The 21204-nt window shown below is 46.9% G+C and overlaps 1 protein-coding gene across 1 annotated transcript; it reads left to right on the top strand.

Annotated features, from left to right (window-relative positions):
* Positions 1-1110: 1110 nt before the first annotated feature.
* Positions 1111-21051, top strand: nox5 (NADPH oxidase, EF-hand calcium binding domain 5). The gene is made up of 17 exons (XM_057836635.1): positions 1111-1741; positions 13403-13625; positions 13687-13837; positions 15103-15313; positions 15395-15632; positions 15703-15856; positions 15928-16100; positions 16664-16846; positions 17018-17150; positions 17230-17339; positions 19159-19320; positions 19392-19436; positions 19500-19624; positions 19730-19814; positions 19932-20031; positions 20096-20262; positions 20524-21051. Exons 2-17 carry the CDS (start codon positions 13506-13508, stop codon positions 20653-20655), a joined length of 2289 nt encoding a protein of 762 aa, XP_057692618.1. The 5' UTR covers positions 1111-1741; positions 13403-13505; the 3' UTR covers positions 20656-21051.
* The last annotated feature ends 153 nt before the right edge of the window (positions 21052-21204 follow it).

Below are 21204 nucleotides of genomic sequence, written 5' to 3'. Positions count from 1 at the left end.
TTTTAGTCTAATCTTAAATGTACAGACTGTGTTGGCCTCTTTAATATTAGCTGGAAGCTGATTCCATAAGACAGGAGCTTGGTAACTGAAGGCTCTAGCTACTACTCTACTTTTAGAGAGCCTACCAGTAGACTTGCATTCTGAGAACCAAGTGTTCTGTTGGGGCGATATGGAGCCAGAGCATCGGTGAGATAAGATGGCCCCAAACCATTAATGGTCGTAAATGTAAATTGAATTCTAAACACCACTGGAAACCAGTGAAGGGCTCTGAGCATAGGGGTGATGTGCTGACTTCTATTAGTTCCTGTTAAAAGTCTTGCCGCTGTGTTCTAGACTAGCTGAAGACCTTTTAGGGAACTTTTAGGACAAGCTGCCAGTAAGGATTTACAGTAATCCAATCTAGATGTAATGAACACGCAAATCTGCAGGTTTGTTTAATATGAGTATTAAAAGAGAGGTCTGGGTCAGATAGAACTCCTAGGTTTTTAACTGTGGTGCTGGAGGCTACACTCACATTGTCCAGAGTGACTCTCTGGGAAGTTAGTCTCTCACACTTTTAGGGCCTATTATAGGGCTGGGCGATATGACCTTAAGTATGTATCACGATAAATTGAGCAGATTTACCTCCATAACGATAAATGACAATCAATTCGCCCAAGCGGACTGTTATATCATTTGAAAATTTGTATCAATGCATGGAATACAAATGAACCGTTTCTCATTAAATTTATTTACCAGCTTTCAATTTAACAATTGCACATGCAGTCTCAACATTAAGTATAAAAAAATCTTTTAAACAATAAGAATTCTAGTGTGAACATTTATAACAGCTTGTATGACTTGAAAAATGTACATTATAAAAATATGACAACTGTGCAAACATATTGTAACACAAATGACTTGCAGCTTTAAAAGTACACTTCAGACAACTTATTGGTCATGGCTGCTGTCACATAATTGTTCAACACAAGTGTTTATGTCAAGGTTTCGTTTTGTTTTTTTTTCCAGAACATTTTGAATACATGCACCCCCCACACAGAAACAACCAGATTAAAGATGTATTGCTCTGATGCCAATGAAACATTTAAGATTTTATGATGGCAGAATAAAGCAAACACATACAGAATAATAGCTGTGGCCATTAAACTGTTATATTATATATAGGCTTCACTGTTAGATGATACTTTATGCTGAGTGCTTTACCATCATGAAAGCTTTCAGAGCTAGATGAAGTCCATGCCCAGTCAACTCATTAATTTCAGCCGTTTCGACAAGGTTAGCGCCGCTATCCGACTCCATCACGTTTATTTGTAGCGTTAGCCGCTAGCGTTATCCTACCGGGCTTCTGTTTGTTTGGCTTCCTGAAAACCACTTGACTCCATACGTTAGGGTGACCAAATGTCCTCTTTTGCCCGGACAAGTCCTACTTTCACGCAGTATCCTCGTTGTCCGGGCGGGTTTTATAAATTCATAAAAATGTCCGGTTTTTATGTTTTTTTTTTTACGGGACCAACTTGAAGAGAATTCCTCCGGCCGCTAGGGGGCAGCAGCGCTTGCCTGCATTGACGTTGCTCCTACTAGTAGGGGCGGGAGAAAGAGTAGATCTTCTTCTTCTTTTTTGTGGGCAGTTCACCCTTTGTTTCATGGGGAATTACCACCATCTACTGACGGTTTGGCGAGAGCTCAGACTACAGTAAGGAGTTCAATAAGTTCTAAAAGACGTGGCTCCATACACCTTTCTGTAAGTTTCTCCTGTTAATGTCGATCACGTGTCTTCTGTTGTACATATGTGTACACAGAGATGCAGTATATTGTATGAGTCTTGTAATTGTTCTGCGTTAGTTAGCGGTTGAATGCTAGTATAGCTAAATAGCTGTGTTGCTTATGAGTTTTTTTTTTTTTTTTTTGCGATAAATACGTATATAATGGCAACTGTTGACTTCTGTCGGAGATTTGTACTGGTGTAATCTGTAAAATCCCGTTTGTTGTCGCATTTTTGCACTGCCGATGATAGTAAACTTTTCTAGCAAAGTCTGATTTTGCCTCGGCTCCCGTATTCGCTAATAGGGTAGCAAATACTAGCAATCAGTGAGCTCAGCTGCGCTAGGCATTATGGGCGATGTAGTTTTGAATTTGAACTGCTGCGTTTGGAAACGTGCTGGTTGAATCGCTTGTCAGTTTATTTCAGTTATTGTTTGCGTACAGTTTAGAACATTGTATGAGAATAAAAATTGAGTGGGAATAACATTTTGTCAACGACAATCGTCGTGATCGTAATTTTAAAAAATGTTGAGTTGGCACATAGCCAACTGTGTGTCTGTATTAACTGGACTACATTTCCATGAGTCTGCATTATATTATTTTTTTAAATAATTATTCTTTTCATTTTTATTTTTTTTTATTGTTTGATCTTTTTTTTTTTTTTTTTTTTTTAGGAAGAATAAAGCCTGTTGAGGGAAAAAAAAGTGGGAGATATACACATCTTTGAGTGATCTTCGAGTAAAATTCAAGTATCTCGAGGCCGGGCCGAGTGTCCTCTTTTTTTGGAAATCAAAATATGGTCACCCTACCATACGTAAGCACACTGACTGCTTTCTTAAAAGGGAACGAACATAGCCGAACAACGCCGATCAAAGCGGGATGAAAAGACTATATTTTCTTGTTTTATTAAATTACCGAATTTACCGACACGGTCAAAATTACGTCGGTCATCGTGAAGAATTTCGCTAACGGTAAATTTTCGATTTACCGCCCTGCTCTAGCCTATTATAAGGACCTCTGTCTATTCAGGATTATGTAAAGATAATTAGTGATCGTCCAGGTCTTTACATCTCGGACGCAGGTACTTAGTTTATCCACTTACCTGATATGATCAGGTTTAATTGATAAATACAATGGTGTATCGTTAGCGTAACCATGAAAATGAATGCTGTTTTCGGATGATACTGCCTAAAGGCAGCAGATACAGCGTAAACGAGATGGGCCCGAGGACCGACCCTTGCGGCACACCATAACTGACTCTGGAACACGGTGATGATTGCTGGTTTACATTTACAAACTGGTACCTATTAGATGAGGAGCAGAGGGCTGCTCCTCTAATGCCTATGTCACATTCTAGTCTCTGCAATAAGATATTATGGTCGATTGTGTCAAAAGCTGCACTCAGGTCCAACAGAACCAGGATCGAGACTAATCCATTGTCAGCATCTAGTAACAAGTCATGACTTACTTAATGACTAATGCAGTTTCAGTGCTATGATTAGCTCGAAAGCCAACTGGAAATGTTCAAACTATAGTCCTGTAGGTGCTGACACAGTTGTTTAACTACCACTCTTTCTAGGGCTTTGGAGAGGAAGGGTAGATTAGAGGTCTGTAATTGGCTAAAATAACAGGATCAAGATTAGGATTTTTCAAGAGGTGTAATAACTGCATAATTAAAGGACTGGCACGTGGCAAGTAACTAATGAGGTATTTATTATATTTAGGATAATATCAATAGAGGCAGGGTCTCTTTAAAAAGTTTGGTTGGGATTGGGTCTAGGAGGCACTTTGATGATTTGGAGGACACAATGATTGAGGTTACATCCATTTGGTCTACAGTGGTGAAGTTATTTAATATTATAGAGGGGTTTATAGGAGATTCTGAAATTTCAGTCTATGCAAATTAGGGTTTAAGGCTAACCCGAGGTCTCGTTCTTCCTCGCTTCTGAAGTCGCATCCTTGGAGAAGTCGGCACCAAAACTGTTGATCTGCCGACGTGCGGCAAAATGGCATTGGCCCACCCGTGCTGTGCTTTGCAGCCGTACCCCTGCGAGGTCGGGTCCGAGGCCGCTCGAGGGACCGCCCGGCCCGTCTCCGGCTCGACCGGGGCGTCGAACATCACAGAGGGCGGGTCGCTCCTCTCGAGCCGCACGGCGATCTCCGTGTTCTCCTGCCGTTCGCGCAGTCACCCACAGATGAGATGGCCCGGACCTTCCCGGCCACCGCGGCGAGGAGCGACTCGTCCGTCGGCGGGTCCGGGCGATCGTCGGTCAGCTCCCCGGCGAGCTCGGCCGAGAACTCCTCCTCGTCCTCTTTCTCCTCTGCCTTGGCGCGTCCCCGGGGAAGAACCCGACGAGCTATAGCGAGTGCAGGCGCCGGGCCGGCCCGTTACTGACCGCGCAGTTCTTTACGGCGGTCCAGCAGTTCCCGGTCTCTCCGGTCCTCAGCACCACGGCGGGCAGCACTCCCGGTGTGATGTACTTCCTTAATCTAAGTACATGTAAGGCCGAGATTTGAATGGAACAACGCTTCTTTATTCAGCGTGCTTCTCAGCATATACTGTATATCACCGAAACATCACAGAGATTCCTTTTATACTGTAATACCACACCCACAGGAAGTGCACACTATGGCAAAAGCAGTGTTCAATTCAATTCAATTTTATTTGTATAGCCCTGGATCACAACAATGTTGTCTCAAGGGGCTTTGCAGAGGCAATATGATACACAATCAGAAACGGCAAACGAAGCAACAAAGATGAATAAATAAATTCAAGTCCTGGGTATCCCCCATCCTTAGACCCTCCATGTCGGCAAGGAAAAACTCCCAAAACTCCAGAGTCTTAGTGAGAAAACGAGAAACCTTGGGGAGTACCACAGTCAGGAGAGATCCACTCCCAGGACGGATAGACAGGAAGCCCCAGGACCGCTAATGGGAATCAGCAGGCGAATTTACAGTCCGTAAGTTACAGTCCGTAAAAATGTGGTGGAGTAAAGGGTAACAAGAAGAGGTCCATCTAGCCAGATGAGACGGGGGTAGCAACGAGGACGTCCATCCAGCTTGGGGTCCGGACAGTCAGGAGGCTGCAGCTGAAAAATAGCCCCTCCCCAGAGGGGAGGGGGGAAAGGGGACACCGGGTGACTAGTGATGAAGAGACTAGACAACTAGATATTAACATTGGAAAATAGAAATAAAGTAAGACAAGTGGTAGGTAGAGTGAGAAAAAGGAGATAGAACTCAGTGGCTGTACTTCCCCCAGCTTTATAGCTTCTAGGGCAGCTTAGACTAAACTTTGAGTCTACTCCGACTTCAACTAGCCTGACCATAAGCTTTGTTGAATAGGAACGTTTTTAATCTAATCTTAAATGTGCAGACTGGCTCGGCTTCTTTAATATTAGCTGGAAGCTGATTCCATAAAACAGGGGCTTGCTGGCTAAAGGCTCTAGCTCCGTCAGTACTTTTAGAAACCCTGGGAACTACCAGTAGACCTGCATTCTGAGAGCAGGGAGTTTTGTTGGGGCGGTATGGAACCAGAGCATCAGAGAGATAAGATGGCCTCAACCCATTAATGGTCTTAAATGTAAGAAGGAGGATTTTAAATGTAATTCTAAACTCGACTGGAAGCCAGTGAAGGGCCTGGAGCACAGGGGTGATATGCTCTCTTCTATTGGTTCCTGTTAAAAGTCTTGCTGCTGCGTTTTGGACAAGCTGAAGACCTTTTAGAGAACTTTTAGGACAAGCTGCAAGTAGGGAGTTACAGTAATCCAATCTCGATGTAACAAACGCGTGAATTAATTTTTCTGCATCGCTTTTAGATCAAATATTTCTAATTGACATAGTGTGACATAAATGTGTCACATCTCCTCCCCCTTACATAACGTGTCCCAGAAATAAACACAAAAATACCTCCTGTTTTTCCCCCATTACTTATAAATCCAATCTATCAGGCGGTCAAGTCGCCTGTCGCGTGCAGGATAACGACGTTCAACAGTCACTTCCGATTTTCCACTTGTGGAAACAGGTTCCGATACCGTTTCGGGTTCCGTTTGCGCGTTGGTTGAATTAGACACGATTACAGCAGGATTGTTTGAGTTTGACACATCCGGTAAGCTAGACATTTCTGTTATTTTTGGCACATCCGCTAAGCTAGACATTTCTGGCATAATTACACTGCTAGCGTCATCACAATCAAGAGACAGTTCTGGAGTAGCGTCTGGTGTTCCCAACAAGTGATCCACATGGCGACGCCAAACACCATCAGCTGTCTGAACTGTGTAGGAAACAGGCCCAGTTTGAGCAATGATGGTGGCAGAGGCCCACTTTCCTCACTCCGATAACTCCGGGCCATAACAGAGTCACAAGGTGCAAAAACTCGGTTCTTGGAATGCAGGTCTCTGTACTTGACTTGTTTCCGTTGATCCATCTGAACAATCTCGCTCAGGGTTGGTGGTTTCAGCAGGTCCATGCCAGTTGGTATCTCTCGAGAAAACATCAGGCTCGCTGGCGATACCTTGGTAGTTGCATGCACAGATGTTCGGTATTTGAGGAGAAATTCGTGTAGTCTCTGATGGAGTGTACTTTGCCCTCGTGATGCTTTGAGCGCATGTTTGAGGGTCTGCACAAACCTCTCTGCCAAGCCGTTGGTTGCCGGGTGATAGGGAGCCGACTTGATGTCGTATGAGTGAGCTGATAACAACAAAGCCCACCTCTGAAGACGTGTGGCAGCCAGCGAAGGGATTCCTGCATGAGGTCCCAAAATCGTAGTCAGTTGTCAGTGATCCGTTAACAGAGTAAACTTCCTTCCATACAAATATCGGTGGAGCTTCCTCACACCAAAAATAATGCTCAATGCTTCTCGTTCCAATTGAGCATAGTCTGACTCTGCTTTGTTAAGTGTTCTCGCTGCGAAAGCAATTGGTCTTTCATCTCCGCTCGGGAACACATGGGAGATGACAGCAGCCACACCATAGAGTGAAGCATCGCATGCCGGCTGTATTGGATATGAAGGGTTGAAATGCGTGAGAACCTCTGATGTAATCAGGGCGTTTTTGGCATTTCGAAAAGCTTTGTCACACTCATTCGTCCATCTCCATTTTACATCTTTGCACAACAGCTCATGCAATGGTTTAAGAAGCGATGCCCAATTGGGAGTAAACCGTCCATAATAGCTCAGTAGACCTAAAAAAGCTCTAAGCTGACTCACATTTTATGGGGCGGGTGCATCCACAATTGCCTTTGTCTTTGATGGAGCCTTGTGTAGTCCTTCGTGGTCTATCACATGCCCGAGATACTCCACCGATGGTCTCAAAAATTCACACTTTTCCTTGCGCACTCGAAGACCATACTGCCTTAGCCTTTTTAAGACAGCATCCAGGTTGGGAAGATGCTCCTCGTCGTTGGCACCGGTGCAGAGAAGGTCATCCAAGTTACATTGTACTGCTGGCAATCAAACACACAAAATTGGATCCATAGCCCGTTGAAAAAGAGCAGGAGCAGATGTGATGCCAAAAGGTCATCTGCCATATCTGAAAAGTCCCTTGTGTGTGTTAATTGTCAGCCACTCCCGTGATTCTTTGTCCACATGCTTCTGCGGATAAGCTTGGTTGAGGTCAATTTGGCTGAATTTTTGACCCCCGCTCAGACCTGTGAACAAATCATCGATCAATGGAAGCGGTTACTGCTCCATACAAAGCACCGGATTCAAAGCAACTTTAAAATCGCCACATGTGCGAATTCCGTCATTCTTTTCCGGAACCGGCACAATTGGTGTCGCCCATTCGACGGTGGTGACTGGTTCCAAAACACCACTTTTGACCAACGCATCCAGGTCAGCCTCGACTTTGTCACGAATTGCATACGGCACTGTCCTAGCCTAGCCTTCATAAACACAGATTTGCTTCCTGGTTCAATGTGCAATTTCACTGTAATGTCCTTCATGCTACCCAATTCCTCACGTGAAACCTCTTCATTCTTTTCCAGGATGACTTGTAGTTGTGAAGAATAGTCTGACAAAGAGAAATGAGGACGTGTCAGGTCAAGGCGATTGCAGGTGCCGACCCACTTTGACCTGAACGTTCCAAAACAGAGCCGTTCTTGTTACTTCTGCTTTTTCGCTACATTCTGTGCCAGGCATCTTTTCACTTGGCTTCCAATCGTCCGTTAGTTCACACCGTCTTACAAAAGCGCCCAAATCTTTCCACTGTGCGTCAAAGGCCTTACACAATGGCACATGTGGTGTTTGGCAATTTTGAAAAGGTCTTAACTCTGGTGGAAGTCTGACCCCCACAGCAGCTGTCTGCTGATTATCAGTGTACAAATAATCTAAAGTTATTTTACAGGGGGTCAAATTTTCAAGATCAGTCTCATACTCTGCGTCGGGCCCCGGAGTGGGCTTGTACCACATAGTAACGTGAAGGGCATTTGGCTCCATTGAGCTTTGTCGGCTTGTAATGAAACAATCAGCTAGTTCCAAAAGAGCCGTTCCGGTACTATGTGGTGGTTCGTTTGTCATGTCCAGAGTGTCATAAAAGCGCGGTTCCCCGAACCCTTGTATTACACACAAATCTGCCTTATTCAAATCATGTTGTCGTTTTACCACTATGTTTCCCTCGGACATCGGTATAAGGGCTAAACCCAGCATACGTAGTCCATCTCTTCCCAACAAATTGACAGGACAATCTGGGACAATGAGAACAGGCATTTGACAAGTTTGTCCCAAAGGATCCCTGATCCACGCAGGGTTCGTCTCACACGCCATTGAGAGCTCGCCCTGTGCAGTTCGGACAAATGTTTTGTTGTCCGACAAGGTCAATCCCGGGATATTTTCTCTACAAGCAGTTTTACATGCACCTGTATCACAGAGAAAAGTCATTTGTTTACCGTTTACAACCAGTTGTACTTCGGGTTTGATTTGGTCACACAACATTAACTCTTGTAGATCCCATTCAACATTGACATCATTCATTTTGTCCTTGTCATTTTGTTGGAGAGACAGTGCCTCTAGTCATGCGGTTTTATTGAAATTTGGTCTTTTTGGGCAATGGCGCGAAATATGTCCTGGCTGCCCACAAACCCCACATGTGTATGAGTTGCCCTTATTTTGTGGTGCGCCAGAATGTCGGCTATTCCCAAAATAGCCCCCCCTACCTCTACCTCTACCTCTACCTTGTTTCCGTCTCTGGAAGTAAATCTCCCTTCCTTCTGTGGTACACAAAAATGTATCAGCAGTTTTCTTTTTAGATTGTAACACTTTTTCTGCATGTAAGGCTTGATGAACATATTGCTTCAACGTCCCCGTTGCTTTGTCCACCCAATGCTTGTCCACCCATTGGCGTATTGTGTGGTGTGAATGAGCATGGAGGGCATTTTTGAATTGTTCCTCATATACACTGCCTTCATTAAAATCCTCAGGAATACCGCTGTTTGCCTTAAAACATGCGGTCATCCTGAGCCGGTATTCTTCAAAAGGTTCATTATCTTTTTGGGCTGTTCTCAAAATTGCAGTGTAATTCGCTCTCTGGTTAAATTTATCTCTAGTGCGCTCCATGAAATCCCACACGCGGCGCGTGAGTGTCCTACTGTCATGTGCTAGGGTTACATCGCATTCGCTTGGTTCCCAATTTCCCCTTACACTAAGTGCTGCCATCCAAGATTGTTGGACTTCTACGCCTTTCAAGTGGTAGGACAGCCTGAGGTTTTCCATTTGATCCAAAAATTCGTTCACGTCAGTTTTATGGGATGTGATGCCTTCTACGACCTTTTTCGCATCATCCTGTGTCCATGTTCTACTGTATACACCTAAATGGTAGGCAATCCCCATTTATATTAGGATTTGCTACTTCGATCATGGGAAACTCATCATGTGAACTTTCCTCGGACGACGAAAATTTTGCCGCGATGGGGGAGAAGGTTTTTCCCATTGTTTTTGAAAAAGTTACCCCTATGTCCCCCCTTTCCCCTCGTTCTTATTGAGTGACATGTTGAATATGTTGGTGGAGGAAATCGTCACACTTTTTCTGTTACAAACTGACCCCGGGCCCTCATCAGAGAAGGGAAAAGTTATGTGGCCCTCACAGGAAAAAGTTTGGGGACCCCTGAATTAGACAAAGCTTGCCAACGTTTCTGTGTTTGCTACACCTGAATGCTAGCCTCGTTCCCATCCCCCACTGTCAGCCAGCAAGAATGCTGCTTCCGTCTTGAGGACGGCGGTCGCGCCGAGGGTGACGGGGGGAGTAGGGGGACGAGGCTACCTGAATGCACCCCCTGGATAAATGCGATGGAAGTGATCGGGATTGACTGAGGGTTAGAGTCATGTGTCATGGTAAGCCAATCAGAGCCGGAGTTTTCACACACAAACCGGAACAGCGCGTGCGGCAAACACACACGCAAAACAGATGCAGAGGGATATGATGGCAGAACATTCGGAGAGAAACACTACTTCAAGTTGGTTGAAATTAAAGGAAAGAACGTGCATGTAGAGTGTAATTTATGTCCCGGGGCAAAGCTTTTGTCCACATCTGTGGTAAGCAATTCAAATCTGTTCATTTTTGTTGCACTTCAAGTGTAGGATAAATCTGTTGCTGGTGAGGTGCAATAAATATTACAAGGTTCTATAACACAACTACCTGTGTGTTCTTCTCTATTCAACTGACTCGAATACTGCTCAGAAAATTTCAAATTCTTTGACACACAACAACTTTTTAAAGTAACGGAAATAGTTACTTTCCCTGGTAACTAGTTACTTTTACGATAGAGTAATTCAGTTACAAACTCAGTTACTTTTTGGAAGAAGTAGCGAGTAACTATAACTAATTACTTTTTTAAAGTAACGTGCCCAACACTGTTTTTAACACAAAGTTGCAAATTCTGATGGGGTACAAAATTTGACAGAACACCTCACCTGTTAACACCGGCGGGCGTACCATATTCAATGGATCTTGGCGAAAAGTGCAGCTGTCCTAAGTAGCTTGATTTAGAATTCTCCTAAAAAATGATGAGAAACCAAAAAAAAAACGCTTATTTGCAACTTATTATAATAAATAGTTTTGTAAGTTAATTTTATTGCTGACACTGCGTTTCGGGGTCATCAACATGTTGTGCCCCCCCCGCCCCAAAAGTCAAAACTTCGCCTATGCCCACAACCCGACAGTTTTTAGATTTAAATGTTACATAAAATAAAACCCGTAAAAGCTGTTTTTTTTTTTATTAATATGGACGCAGAAATGTTGAAATTGCAATTTTTTTTTCTTTGCGCAAAAACAGACAGTTGGCCTGCTTGTTATGCTAGGGTGACCATATTTTGATTTCCAAAAAAGAGGACACTCGGCCCAGCCTCGAGATACTTGAATTTTACTCCCAGTTTACTCAAAAGTGCCTCTTCCGCCTGGATAGAAAATTCAGTTTTATGGGGAAAAAGAAAAAAAAAATATATATATAGCCATATAGTACATATTGTATACTATATGGAAATCATTTTTTTTCTCAACAGGTTATTCTTCCTTAAAAAAAAAACTGATCAAATGATAAAAAATAATATAAAGAAGATCCATGGAAATGTAGTCCAGTCAATACACACACACACAGTATGCTATGTGCCAACTCAACAATTTTATAAATTACAAACTTTACAACTGTCGTTGAAAAATTGTTCTTCCCACTCAATTTTTATTCTCATTCAATGTTCTAGAGTGCACGCAAACAATAACCGAAGTAAACTGAAACTATTCAACCAGCATTTTTCTACACGCAGCAGTTCAAAACTCCATTTCCCATAATGCCTAACCAAGCTTAGCTCACTGATAGGCAAAATCAAACTTTGCTATTAAAGTTTACAATCGTCGACAGCGCAGCGAAGCGACACCAAACGGGATTTTACAGATCACGCCAGTATAAAGACAGGAGTCAAAAGTTGCCATTATATACGTATTTATCGTTATAAAAAAAACAAAAAACAAAAAAAAAAACTAAAACAACTGCAGCAGCAGCAGTACCGTAGTAGGCAACAAAGTGTCAATTTCAAAACACGCTAATTGGATTGTGTAAACACTTCTCTGTGTCAATTTGGAATTTCCCTTTATTAACATAGGTGATGGAACCATGAGGCATAAGAAACACAGCTACTTAGAAAATAATACTAACATTCAACCAGATAAACAAAGTAATACAATATACTGCATCTCTAGTACACAATATACACCAGAGGACACATGATCGACATTAACAGGAGAGAAACTTACAGTATGGAGCCACGTCTCTTAGAACTACTCTTTATTGCAGTCTGTAACTGCCTGATCTCTCGTCAAACCGTCAACCCAGTCGATGACGGTAATGCCCCATCATACAAGGATTAAACTGCCAACAAAAAACAAGAACTACTCCTTCTCCCGCCCCTACTATTAGGAGCCATGTCAACGCAGGCAGGCGCTGTCCCCCAGCTTTCTCTTCAAATTGGTCCCGTGAAAAATCATAAAAACCTGAATTTTCCTGAATTTATAAAACCTGGCCGGCCAGCCGGACGGTAGTAATAGGACCTAAAATGAGGACTTGTCCGTGCAAAAGAGGAGGTTTGGTCACCTTAAGTAATGCTATGTGTAGATACAAATTCCAACATGGCGGCCATCATAAAACAAAGAGCTTTCTAAGATGAAAATTCTTGAAAATAAATGTGTAAATACTGGATTTTCTATTGATATGAACGTAAAACCGCCCCGATTACTGGTTATAAGCAACAACAACAAAAAACCCCAGTTATTGTTCATTTTATGTAAATATTTCAAGCCAAAGTTACGCTATTGTGTAATCCAAATCCAACGCGGGGGCCGTCACAAAACAGAGCTTCTTAAGTTTTTGCAAAAAAATGCGGAATTTCTATAGATATGAACGCAAAACAGTCTAGATTCTTGGTTAAAAATGAAAAAAAAACAGGCCGTGATTCAATTCACGTAAATATTTCAGTTATGCAAATTTTTTCCAATCATTTGGGGTTTTTTTTCACAACGATTTAAAGTGTGTGCACGGTGCTATTTTATATCACAATTACCTTGAATTCTCGACCAATGACTCGCGAGACACTGTATGCCGTAACACTTTCGTTCCCTTTCCTCCTAAGTCCGGCGTTGGAACGCTGCGTGTTTGAGGTTATCGCAGTGAAAGCAACGACGACGCTCTGCCTTCCGGGAAGGCTCGACGCAATGTCTGTAGGAGCCGTCTCCTCAATTGACAGTGAAGTCTACGGGCTATCGAACCCACTGGTTAATAATGGATGGGCTTCGGCGACACCTGGCGGCGGGGCTCACCTCGGCCGGGCTAAAGCCCGGCGACCGCTTCGGGTTCGGTCGATCCCCGAGGCGGCGGCCCGTAGCTCTTCACTCCGAAACGCGTCAATAGTCGTGTCTGTACTTGTTTGTCTTGCCTTTGGAAGCCAAAAGAGCCACATGAAAAAGGTCAAACCCAGATTATGGTTCAAAAATGGAATAGTGTGAGTCCAGTACACAGAGCAATGAGAAAACGTTTGCCTTTGTCCCGTAACCTAACCGAACGCCGACAATAAAGCCCTCGGACATACAGAGAGATTCCAATGTAGCCGTGGACGCATTTTAGCCCTCCCCTTTTGACAGCGAGACCTTGAAAATTCTCCTTCCAGACCGCTAGCACGCTCCGGCTCCGCGAGGACCGGCGAGTAAAGAACCAGACCGAAGCAAGCGACGCGTCTTTTGGCGCCCCGCGGGGCATTCGCTCGGTCGACCATGAGCGCGGACGAGGACGCGCGTTGGCTGGAGTGGGTGACCGAGCAATTCGAGAGCATCGCAGGAGAAGACAAAGAGATCGACCTGGAAGAGTTCAAGACGGCGCTCAAGGTCAAAGAGGTGGGTCCGTCGACGAAAACGCGTCCGTGTCCCGACCTTTCACTTCCCCGCCCCGTGCCAGTCTTTCTTCGCCGAGCGCTTTTTCGCGCTCTTCGACTCCGACGGGAGCAGTTCCATCAGTCTGGACGAGCTCTTGGAGGCGCTGGACCTTCTCATCCACGGCAGCGAGACGGACAAACTCCGCTTCCTCTTCCGGGTCTACGATGTGGACGGTGAGCGCACGCTACCCCGCCCCATTGTTAGCCACTGTTATATACAGCCGAGGTGCGCATTTGAGAAATGATACGGCGTGCCGCCAAACCGCTATTTAGATTTAAATTATTTGAAGTAAAGGTCGGAATTGAAGGAATTGCCCCCCCCCCCCCCCCCCCGCCAAGCCGCGGAAACACCGTCAGCCAAACAAAGTGGCGCTCTGCCGGCACCGCTCCCGTAAGCCAACCGGTGGGGGCCGACATTTCGCATGTTCCCCTCTTGTGTTAACCCTTTGTACTGACTCCATGTACACAAAGTCTCAAGAAGGCTCACCGAAAACAGGTTGACAATTTATTCGTTGACAGTGGTCAAAAAACAAGGTAAAACAGATGACGGAGGAACAAAGCTGGATCCAAAACAAGGCTACATAGAAATGTTTCCGAGCAGCGAACCGTTTGTCTTGTCTTTTTGAAAGCTACGGTAGAGTGGGCCGGGCCGAAGGTGTGGCTGGGTGTTTTCTTGGGATCATCCCTACGTGGAGGGTTTTGGGCGGTTAGGTTCGTGCGTCATTCTTCGTGGCTGGGACGCGGTTGCCACAGCGACCGACGCCGGTCTTGACGTCCCAAGCGCCCGTTATCAACTTTATATCCTGGTTGGGCGGCCGATGCTACCTGTTTTAGGAAAAGACGCCCTGCTCTTTCTCCTTAGAGTGGCCGGGAGAACTGATTGCGAGAGTTGGTGTGTCAATCTTGCTCATGGCGCACATGTTGGGCTTAGATAAGATGGCGTTCTGTATCTATTCTGCTTCTTTTCGTTAATCTATGGTGTAAGTGCTATTTAATTTATATTAGGTGTGTTAGAGTAGTACAAACAGTCTTACAGTACATATGAGAAACGATACTATTCCCTGATTGATTATCTTAAGTGAGTTAGAGTAATGCAAACAGTTATATTGTGTGTGCGAGAAAGGTAACTATTCCCTTAAGAATTTAATAAAATAGATAATACGCAACGGGGATTCATATTTTAGCGAGTTGTCGTACGCGGCATGTCCTCGGCGCCCGATTTGTCCTATGTTTTCTATTGGGGCCGATGAAGTCGTCGCTGACGCCTTCGGAGCTAGTCGGCAGAGGGCGCGCGCGAGCTTCGGCCCGCGGCGCACTCGTGGGATTCGGTCAGTACGTCGACGGGACGCCGCGGAGAAGTTCACAGGTCGAGTCGAGTCGGAATCCAATCGGTTAAAACAAAAGTCCTTAGTCGTTCTAAGATGAACGGGGGCGCGCAGGAAGCGGTTCCATCGATCCGGGCGAGCTGCGCACTGTCCTGAAGTCGTGCCTGCGAGAGAGCGCCATCTCTTTGTCAGAAGAGAAACTGGACGATCTGACACTGGCGCTCTTCGAGTCGGCCGACAAAGACGCCAGCGGCGCCATCACCTTTGAGGAGCTCAAAGCGGAACTGGAAGGCTTCCCGGAGGTGATGGAGAACCTGACCATCAGGTGCGGGCGCACGCACGCACACACGCACCTCCGCCCAAAACCTTTGGGAAAACCTCCCTTCTGACCCGCTCTTTTCCCCAGCGCGGCCAACTGGCTGAAACCTCCGGAAGCGGAGCAGAAGAAGCGGCGGACCCCCCGCTACTTGACGCGTGCGTATTGGCAGAACAACAGTCGCAAGCTCCTTTTCCTGTGCGGCTACGCTTGCCTCAGCCTGGCGCTCTTCGCCGGCGCCGTCCTACAGCACCGGCACGCCAGCGCCTGCTACATGCTGGCCAAAGGCTGCGGACAGTGCCTCAACTTCAACTGCACCTTTGTCATGGTAACTGGCGGAAGCGGCACCCACCGCGAGGGGCGCGAAGCTTTCTTTACTCTACCCCGCCTGCCGAAAGGTCCTGATGCTGCGTCGCTGTCTCACCTGGTTGCGCGCCACCTGGGTGGTCCGGGTTTTGCCGCTGGACCAGAATATCCTCTTGCACCAGATCGTGGGCTACGCCATCCTGGGATACACGCTGGTGCACACCACCGCGCACGTCTTCAACTTTGGTACGCCGACTTCCCGGAAAGCGATAAGCCGGTCGGTCCGACGCCGACCCCGTCGCGTGCTCCTCTTCCAGCCAGACTGTCCGAGCGCAGCGGCTTCAGCCTTTGGGAGTACCTGCTGACCACGCGACCCGGCATCGGTTGGGTCAAAGGCACCGCCTCGCTGACGGGCGTCGTTCTTCAGGTGGTCATCTGCCTCATGGGGATCTGCTCCAGCACCTTTGTGCGACGCAGCGGCCACTTTGAGGTGAGATGCCGACACCTTTCGAGAGCAGACGCCGCTCTGCTCGGGCGCTCCGGTTATGGTAACTTTGCAAATCAAAAGCTACCATCTATAATATTGTTTTTTGAATATTTTTCTTCGATAGTTTCTCAAACTGTTTGACCCACCGTCACGGTTCAAACACCAAAACGACTGGAATTGCAGTCCCTCTTTTGTTTGACACGCCAAAAAAGACCATTGGCCCAAAAATCCGGCTTTTTTCCCCCTGAAATGTCCCATAATCAACAGGACGTGACCTTGAAATACCTCAAAATGAACAAAAAGTGAACCGTTATAGCAACCATTACAGCAAAGCTATCATCGCAATTCCTCCAGAAATGGCCGTTTCTGTTTAGGAAAGCATTTGGTGGAGCGCTTTCTTTTCAAGCGCCCCACCTCCCCAACGTAACTGTTTGTTGAGATGAGAAACTTTCATCGTAAAGGTCTGCTATTAGCACTAGGACAAATACCAGTGTAGGCTTTTGACACTGTCTATTTTGTATCGACTGTCACAAGAGTAGCAAAGTCTCTTCCGTGCGACTTGTCAGGTGTTCTACTGGTCACACCTGTCTTACGTGTGGGTGTGGTCCCTGCTCATGGTCCACTGCGCCAACTTCTGGAAGTGGTTCGTGGTTCCGGGTCTGGTCTTCCTGCTGGAGAAGATCATCGGTATCGCCGTGTCTCGTATGGGAGGCCTATACATCGTGGAGGTCAACCTGCTGCCGTCTAAGGTGACTTTGCTACCTTTCGGCTCCCTCACACCGTCTCGCGGCCAGTCGCTTTGGCGCGACGGCGGCGGTAGCGAGCTCCGATGACGGCCCCGCGGCTTCAAAGTATTACGGCGAGTCCAGGCTAACGGCGAGTCCCTGCTAACGGCTCTGCGCTACGGTGTCGCCGCGCAGGTGACTCATCTGGTCATCAAGCGTCCTCAGTTCTTCCACTTCAAACCGGGAGATTACGTCTATGTCAACATTCCGGTCATCGCCAAGTACGAGTGGCACCCTTTCACCATCAGCAGCGCTCCCGAACAATCCGGTGGGACCCCGGCTCGTAGGCCGGCGTCATCTCCTTCCGCTCCGGCTCACGGTCGCCCGCTCCTTTTTTGCGTGCGCAGACAGTTTGTGGCTGCACATCCGCTCCATGGGCCAGTGGACCAACCGTCTGTACGAGTACTTCCGCCAGCCGCAGAGTCCGGCGGTGCCCGGGCTCTCCGCCGAGGCTACGGTAGCAAAACGACCGAATCCGCTCACCGTTTATAAACTTACCGGACCCCGATATAGCCTACAGTGGGGCAAATGAGTATTTAGTCAACCACTAATTGTGGAAGTTCTCCAACTTGAAAATATTAGAGAGGCGTGTAATTGTTAACATGGGTAAACCTCAACCATGAGAGACAGAATGTGGAGAAAAAAAACAGGAAATCACAATGTTTGATTTTTCAAGAATTTCCTTGCAAATCATGGTGGAAAATAAGTATTTGGTCAATACCAAAAGTTCATCTCAATACTTTATCTACCCTTTGTTGGCAATAACGGAAGCCAAATGTTTTCTGTAACTCTTCACAAGCTTTTCACACACTGTTGCAGATCTCCTCTAGAGCAGTGATGTTTTGGGGCTGTCGTGGGGCAACACGGACTTTCCACAGATTTTCTATGGGGTTGAGATCTGGAGACTGGCTAGGCCACTCCAGGACCTTGAAATGCTTCTTACCAAGCCACTCCTTTGTTGCCCTGGCTGTGTATTTGGGATCATTGTCATGCTGAAAGACCCAGACACGTCTCATCTTCAATGCCCTTGCTGACGGAAGGCGATTTTCACTCAAAATCTCTCCATACATGGCCCCATTCATTCTTTCCTTTACACAGATCAGTCGTCCTGGTCCCTTTGCAGAAAAACAGCCCCAAAGCATGATGTTTCCACCCCATGCTTTACAGTGGGTATGGTGTTCTTCGGATGCAATTCAGTATTCTTTCTCCTCCAAACACCAGAACCTCTTGTTTCTACCAAAAAGTTCTATTTTGGTTTCATCTGACCATAACACATTCTCCCAGTCCTCTTCTGGATCACCCAAATGCTCTCTAGCGAACCTCGGACGGGCCTGGATGTGTTCTTTCTTCAGCAGGGGGACATGTCTGGCAGTGCAGGATTTGAGTCCCTGGCGGCGCATTGTGTTACTGATAGTAGCCTTTGTTACTGTGATCCCAGCTCTCTGTAGGTCATTCACTAGGTCCCCCCGTGTTGTTCTGGGATTTTTGCTTTTTGACGCCACGGGATGAGATCTTGCATGGAGCCCCAGATCGAGGGAGATTATCAGTGGTCTTGTATGTCTTCCATTTTCTAATATTTGCTCCCACAGTTGATTTCTTTACACCAAGCGTTTTACCTATTGCAGATTCAGTCTTCCCAGCCTAGTGCAGGTCTACAATGTTGTCTCTGGTGTCCTTCGACAGCTCTTTGGTCTTGGCCTTAGTGTAGTTTGGAATGTGACTGACTGAGATTGTGGACAGGTGTCTTTTATACCGATAATGAGTTAAAACAGGTGCCATTAATAAATGTAACGAGTGGAGCCTCGTTAGACCTGGTTAGAAGAAGTTAGACCTCTATGACATCCAGAAATCTTGCTTGTTTGTAGGTGACCAAATACTTATTCTTTAAAAATCAAACAATGTGATTTTCTGTTTTTTTTTTTCCACATTCTGTCTCTCATGGTTGAGATTTAGCTATGTTGACAATTACAGGCCTCTCTTTCTATCTTTTCAAGTAGGAGAACTTGCACAATTGGTGGTTGATTAAATACTTATTTGCTCCACTGTAGCTCCCGTGAGGTTTCTGCACCGGCGGGAGTCGGCCACCCCCGAGGTAGCCGGTCCGCTCGTCGGCTACCTTTGAGGCGCGGCCCTGGCGTCGGCTCAAGTTACGTGGCGCTTTTTGTGCCCACTTTTTACCGGCGTTTCCAATTAGAACACCATCTAGTTGGCGGGCTAAAGAGAGAAAAGGACGGGGAGCAGATCGGTGACTCGTGTACTCTCCCTCGACGCTCCAGGAAGAGTCGTTGGGCTCGCCGCGACGTAACGGCGCCGTGGCGTCCAACGAAGACCGAGCGGTGGAGCTGACCATGTACCGTCACGGAGGGTCCCGGGCCGGCGCCGTCCCGCGGTCTCGGCCGGATGATCCGGAGAGAGGCGAGGCCCCTCCCCTCAGAGAGGTAAGAGTCACGCGAACGTGCGCGCGACCCGACGGACCGTCGTTCGCTGACGCCTCCCGGCGCGTCGGAAGGTTTCGGCGAAGCTCGGCGAGAACCGTCGAATCTGCGACATCAAGGTGAGCCCGAGTTAGGAGAGTCTCCGCTTTCGGCGTCGTTTTCACGGCGCTCGCCCGCCGCAGTGTTACGTGGACGGACCTTACGGCACTCCCACCAGACAGATCTTCGCGTCGGAGCACGCCGTCCTGATCGGCGCGGGCATCGGTATCACGCCCTTCGCTTCCATCCTGCAAAGCATCATGTACAGGTGACCTCCCGGCGTAAGCCGCGCTTTATTTTTTTTTTTTTGCGCAGCAGTTTTTTCCTTTTTGCGCGCGGTTCTTCTCAAGACGCGGTGCGTTCGCGGCTCCAGGTACCGGCGCAGGAAGCAGAACTGTCCCAACTGCAAGTACTCGTGGTGCGAGAACATCAAGGATAGCGAAATGAAGCTACGCAAAGTAAGTCCGCCCGTCGCGATCCGTTTCAAAAACGGTGTCGGCGGATGGCGTCGAACGAGGGGGAAAAAAAAAAAAAGTTGGCTTTTCCGGAGAGATTTCTTTTGGGCCGTCTCACAGGTGGACTTCATTTGGATCAACCGTGACCAGAAGTCCTTCGAGTGGTTCGTCAGCCTCCTGACCAAACTGGAGATGGACCAGGCCGACGAGGAACCCGAAGGTGACGCCCGATTCCGCTCCCGGCAGAGGCGCCGTCTCAACGACTCGTCTCCCGACTATGATAGGTCGCTTCCTGGAGATGCACATGTACATGACGTCGGCCCTGTGCAAGAACGACATGAAGGCCATTGGCCTGCAGATGGCGCTGGACCTGCTGGCCAAAAAGGAGAAGAGAGACTCCATCACGGGCCTGAGAACTCGAACGCAGCCCGGACGACCCGAGTGGGCCAAGGTCAGAACCGAACGGAAACGACCGGAGCCGACGACTCGTCGGCGCCTGCTCCCCCCGCGGAGCCTCGGCCGGAGGGGCGGGGCTACAGAACGCCCATGACAGGAATGTGGGGAAAAAACTTGCTTGGGCTTTTCACTTCTTTGTTTCAAATCGTTGGCGGCGGGCTAGGGTTAGAGTCAAGTCGCGCCAGTTCTTTTGCGACGCCGCGGCACGGCCCGCCTTCGTGCCGGACAATTCTGATTTTGTGTCCTTTCCGCTCAGGTCTTCCGGAAAATTTCCGAGGAGAACAAAGGCAAAGTTCACGTCTTCTACTGCGGTTCTCCCGCCTTGGCCAAAGTCATCAAAGCTCAGTGTGAGCACTTCGGCTTCAACTTCTACAAGGAGAATTTCTGAGGCGGCGGCGTCGCGGCGGCGGCGTCGACGACAACACTCGCAACGCCGAGCCGGAAGAGGGTGCCGCTCACCGTTTCTGACTTCTTTTCCGGGACGCCTCCGAAGGACTACCGCCCGCTGAGCTCACGCCGCTTCGTACGTAGGAGAGCCCTTTTCTTTTGTGCTGGCATATTTTTTCCCAAATGAGACTAAAAGGCCACCCCGTAAAAGCATCCCAGCTGGCCCGACCAACAGTTGTCACGTCTGCTCCCGAAGCATCTGTAAAACAAAAGAACTTTTTGCATTCTTTTACAGTAAACACCCAGTTTCCACAAAGCTGTATTTATTTGATGTAAAAAAGTCAAATAGGAGCAGATTGTTTATGAAATAAATGTATTTTAACTTTTGTTTATTGTATATCTTGTGAGGGTACTTGTTATTGCTTTACAAAAAATGGGGAAATATTTGCATTACCGAAGAGGTATAATATTTTAATGATCATATTTATATTTGTGCGTGTGTACCAAAGAGATATTATTTAGAATATTGTATTCATTATACAGTGTATAT

Source organism: Corythoichthys intestinalis, chromosome 5, assembly GCF_030265065.1.
Source record: "Corythoichthys intestinalis isolate RoL2023-P3 chromosome 5, ASM3026506v1, whole genome shotgun sequence".
Classification (NCBI taxonomy): domain Eukaryota; kingdom Metazoa; phylum Chordata; class Actinopteri; order Syngnathiformes; family Syngnathidae; genus Corythoichthys; species Corythoichthys intestinalis.
The sequence above is the reverse complement of the archived record's forward strand: the minus strand, read 5'-3'. Positions and strand labels throughout refer to the sequence as shown.

Excerpts from the sequence above, each read along its gene's own strand:
- nox5 (XM_057836635.1), top strand. The coding sequence starts at position 13,506 with ATGAGCGCGGACGAGGACGCGCGTTGGCTGGAGTGGGTGACCGAGCAA. Across the intron at positions 17,151-17,229 it reads CAGCGCTCCCGAACAATCCG|ACAGTTTGTGGCTGCACATC; the intron begins GTGGGACCCCGG and ends TTGCGTGCGCAG. Across the intron at positions 19,625-19,729 it reads CTGCAAAGCATCATGTACAG|GTACCGGCGCAGGAAGCAGA; the intron begins GTGACCTCCCGG and ends TCGCGGCTCCAG.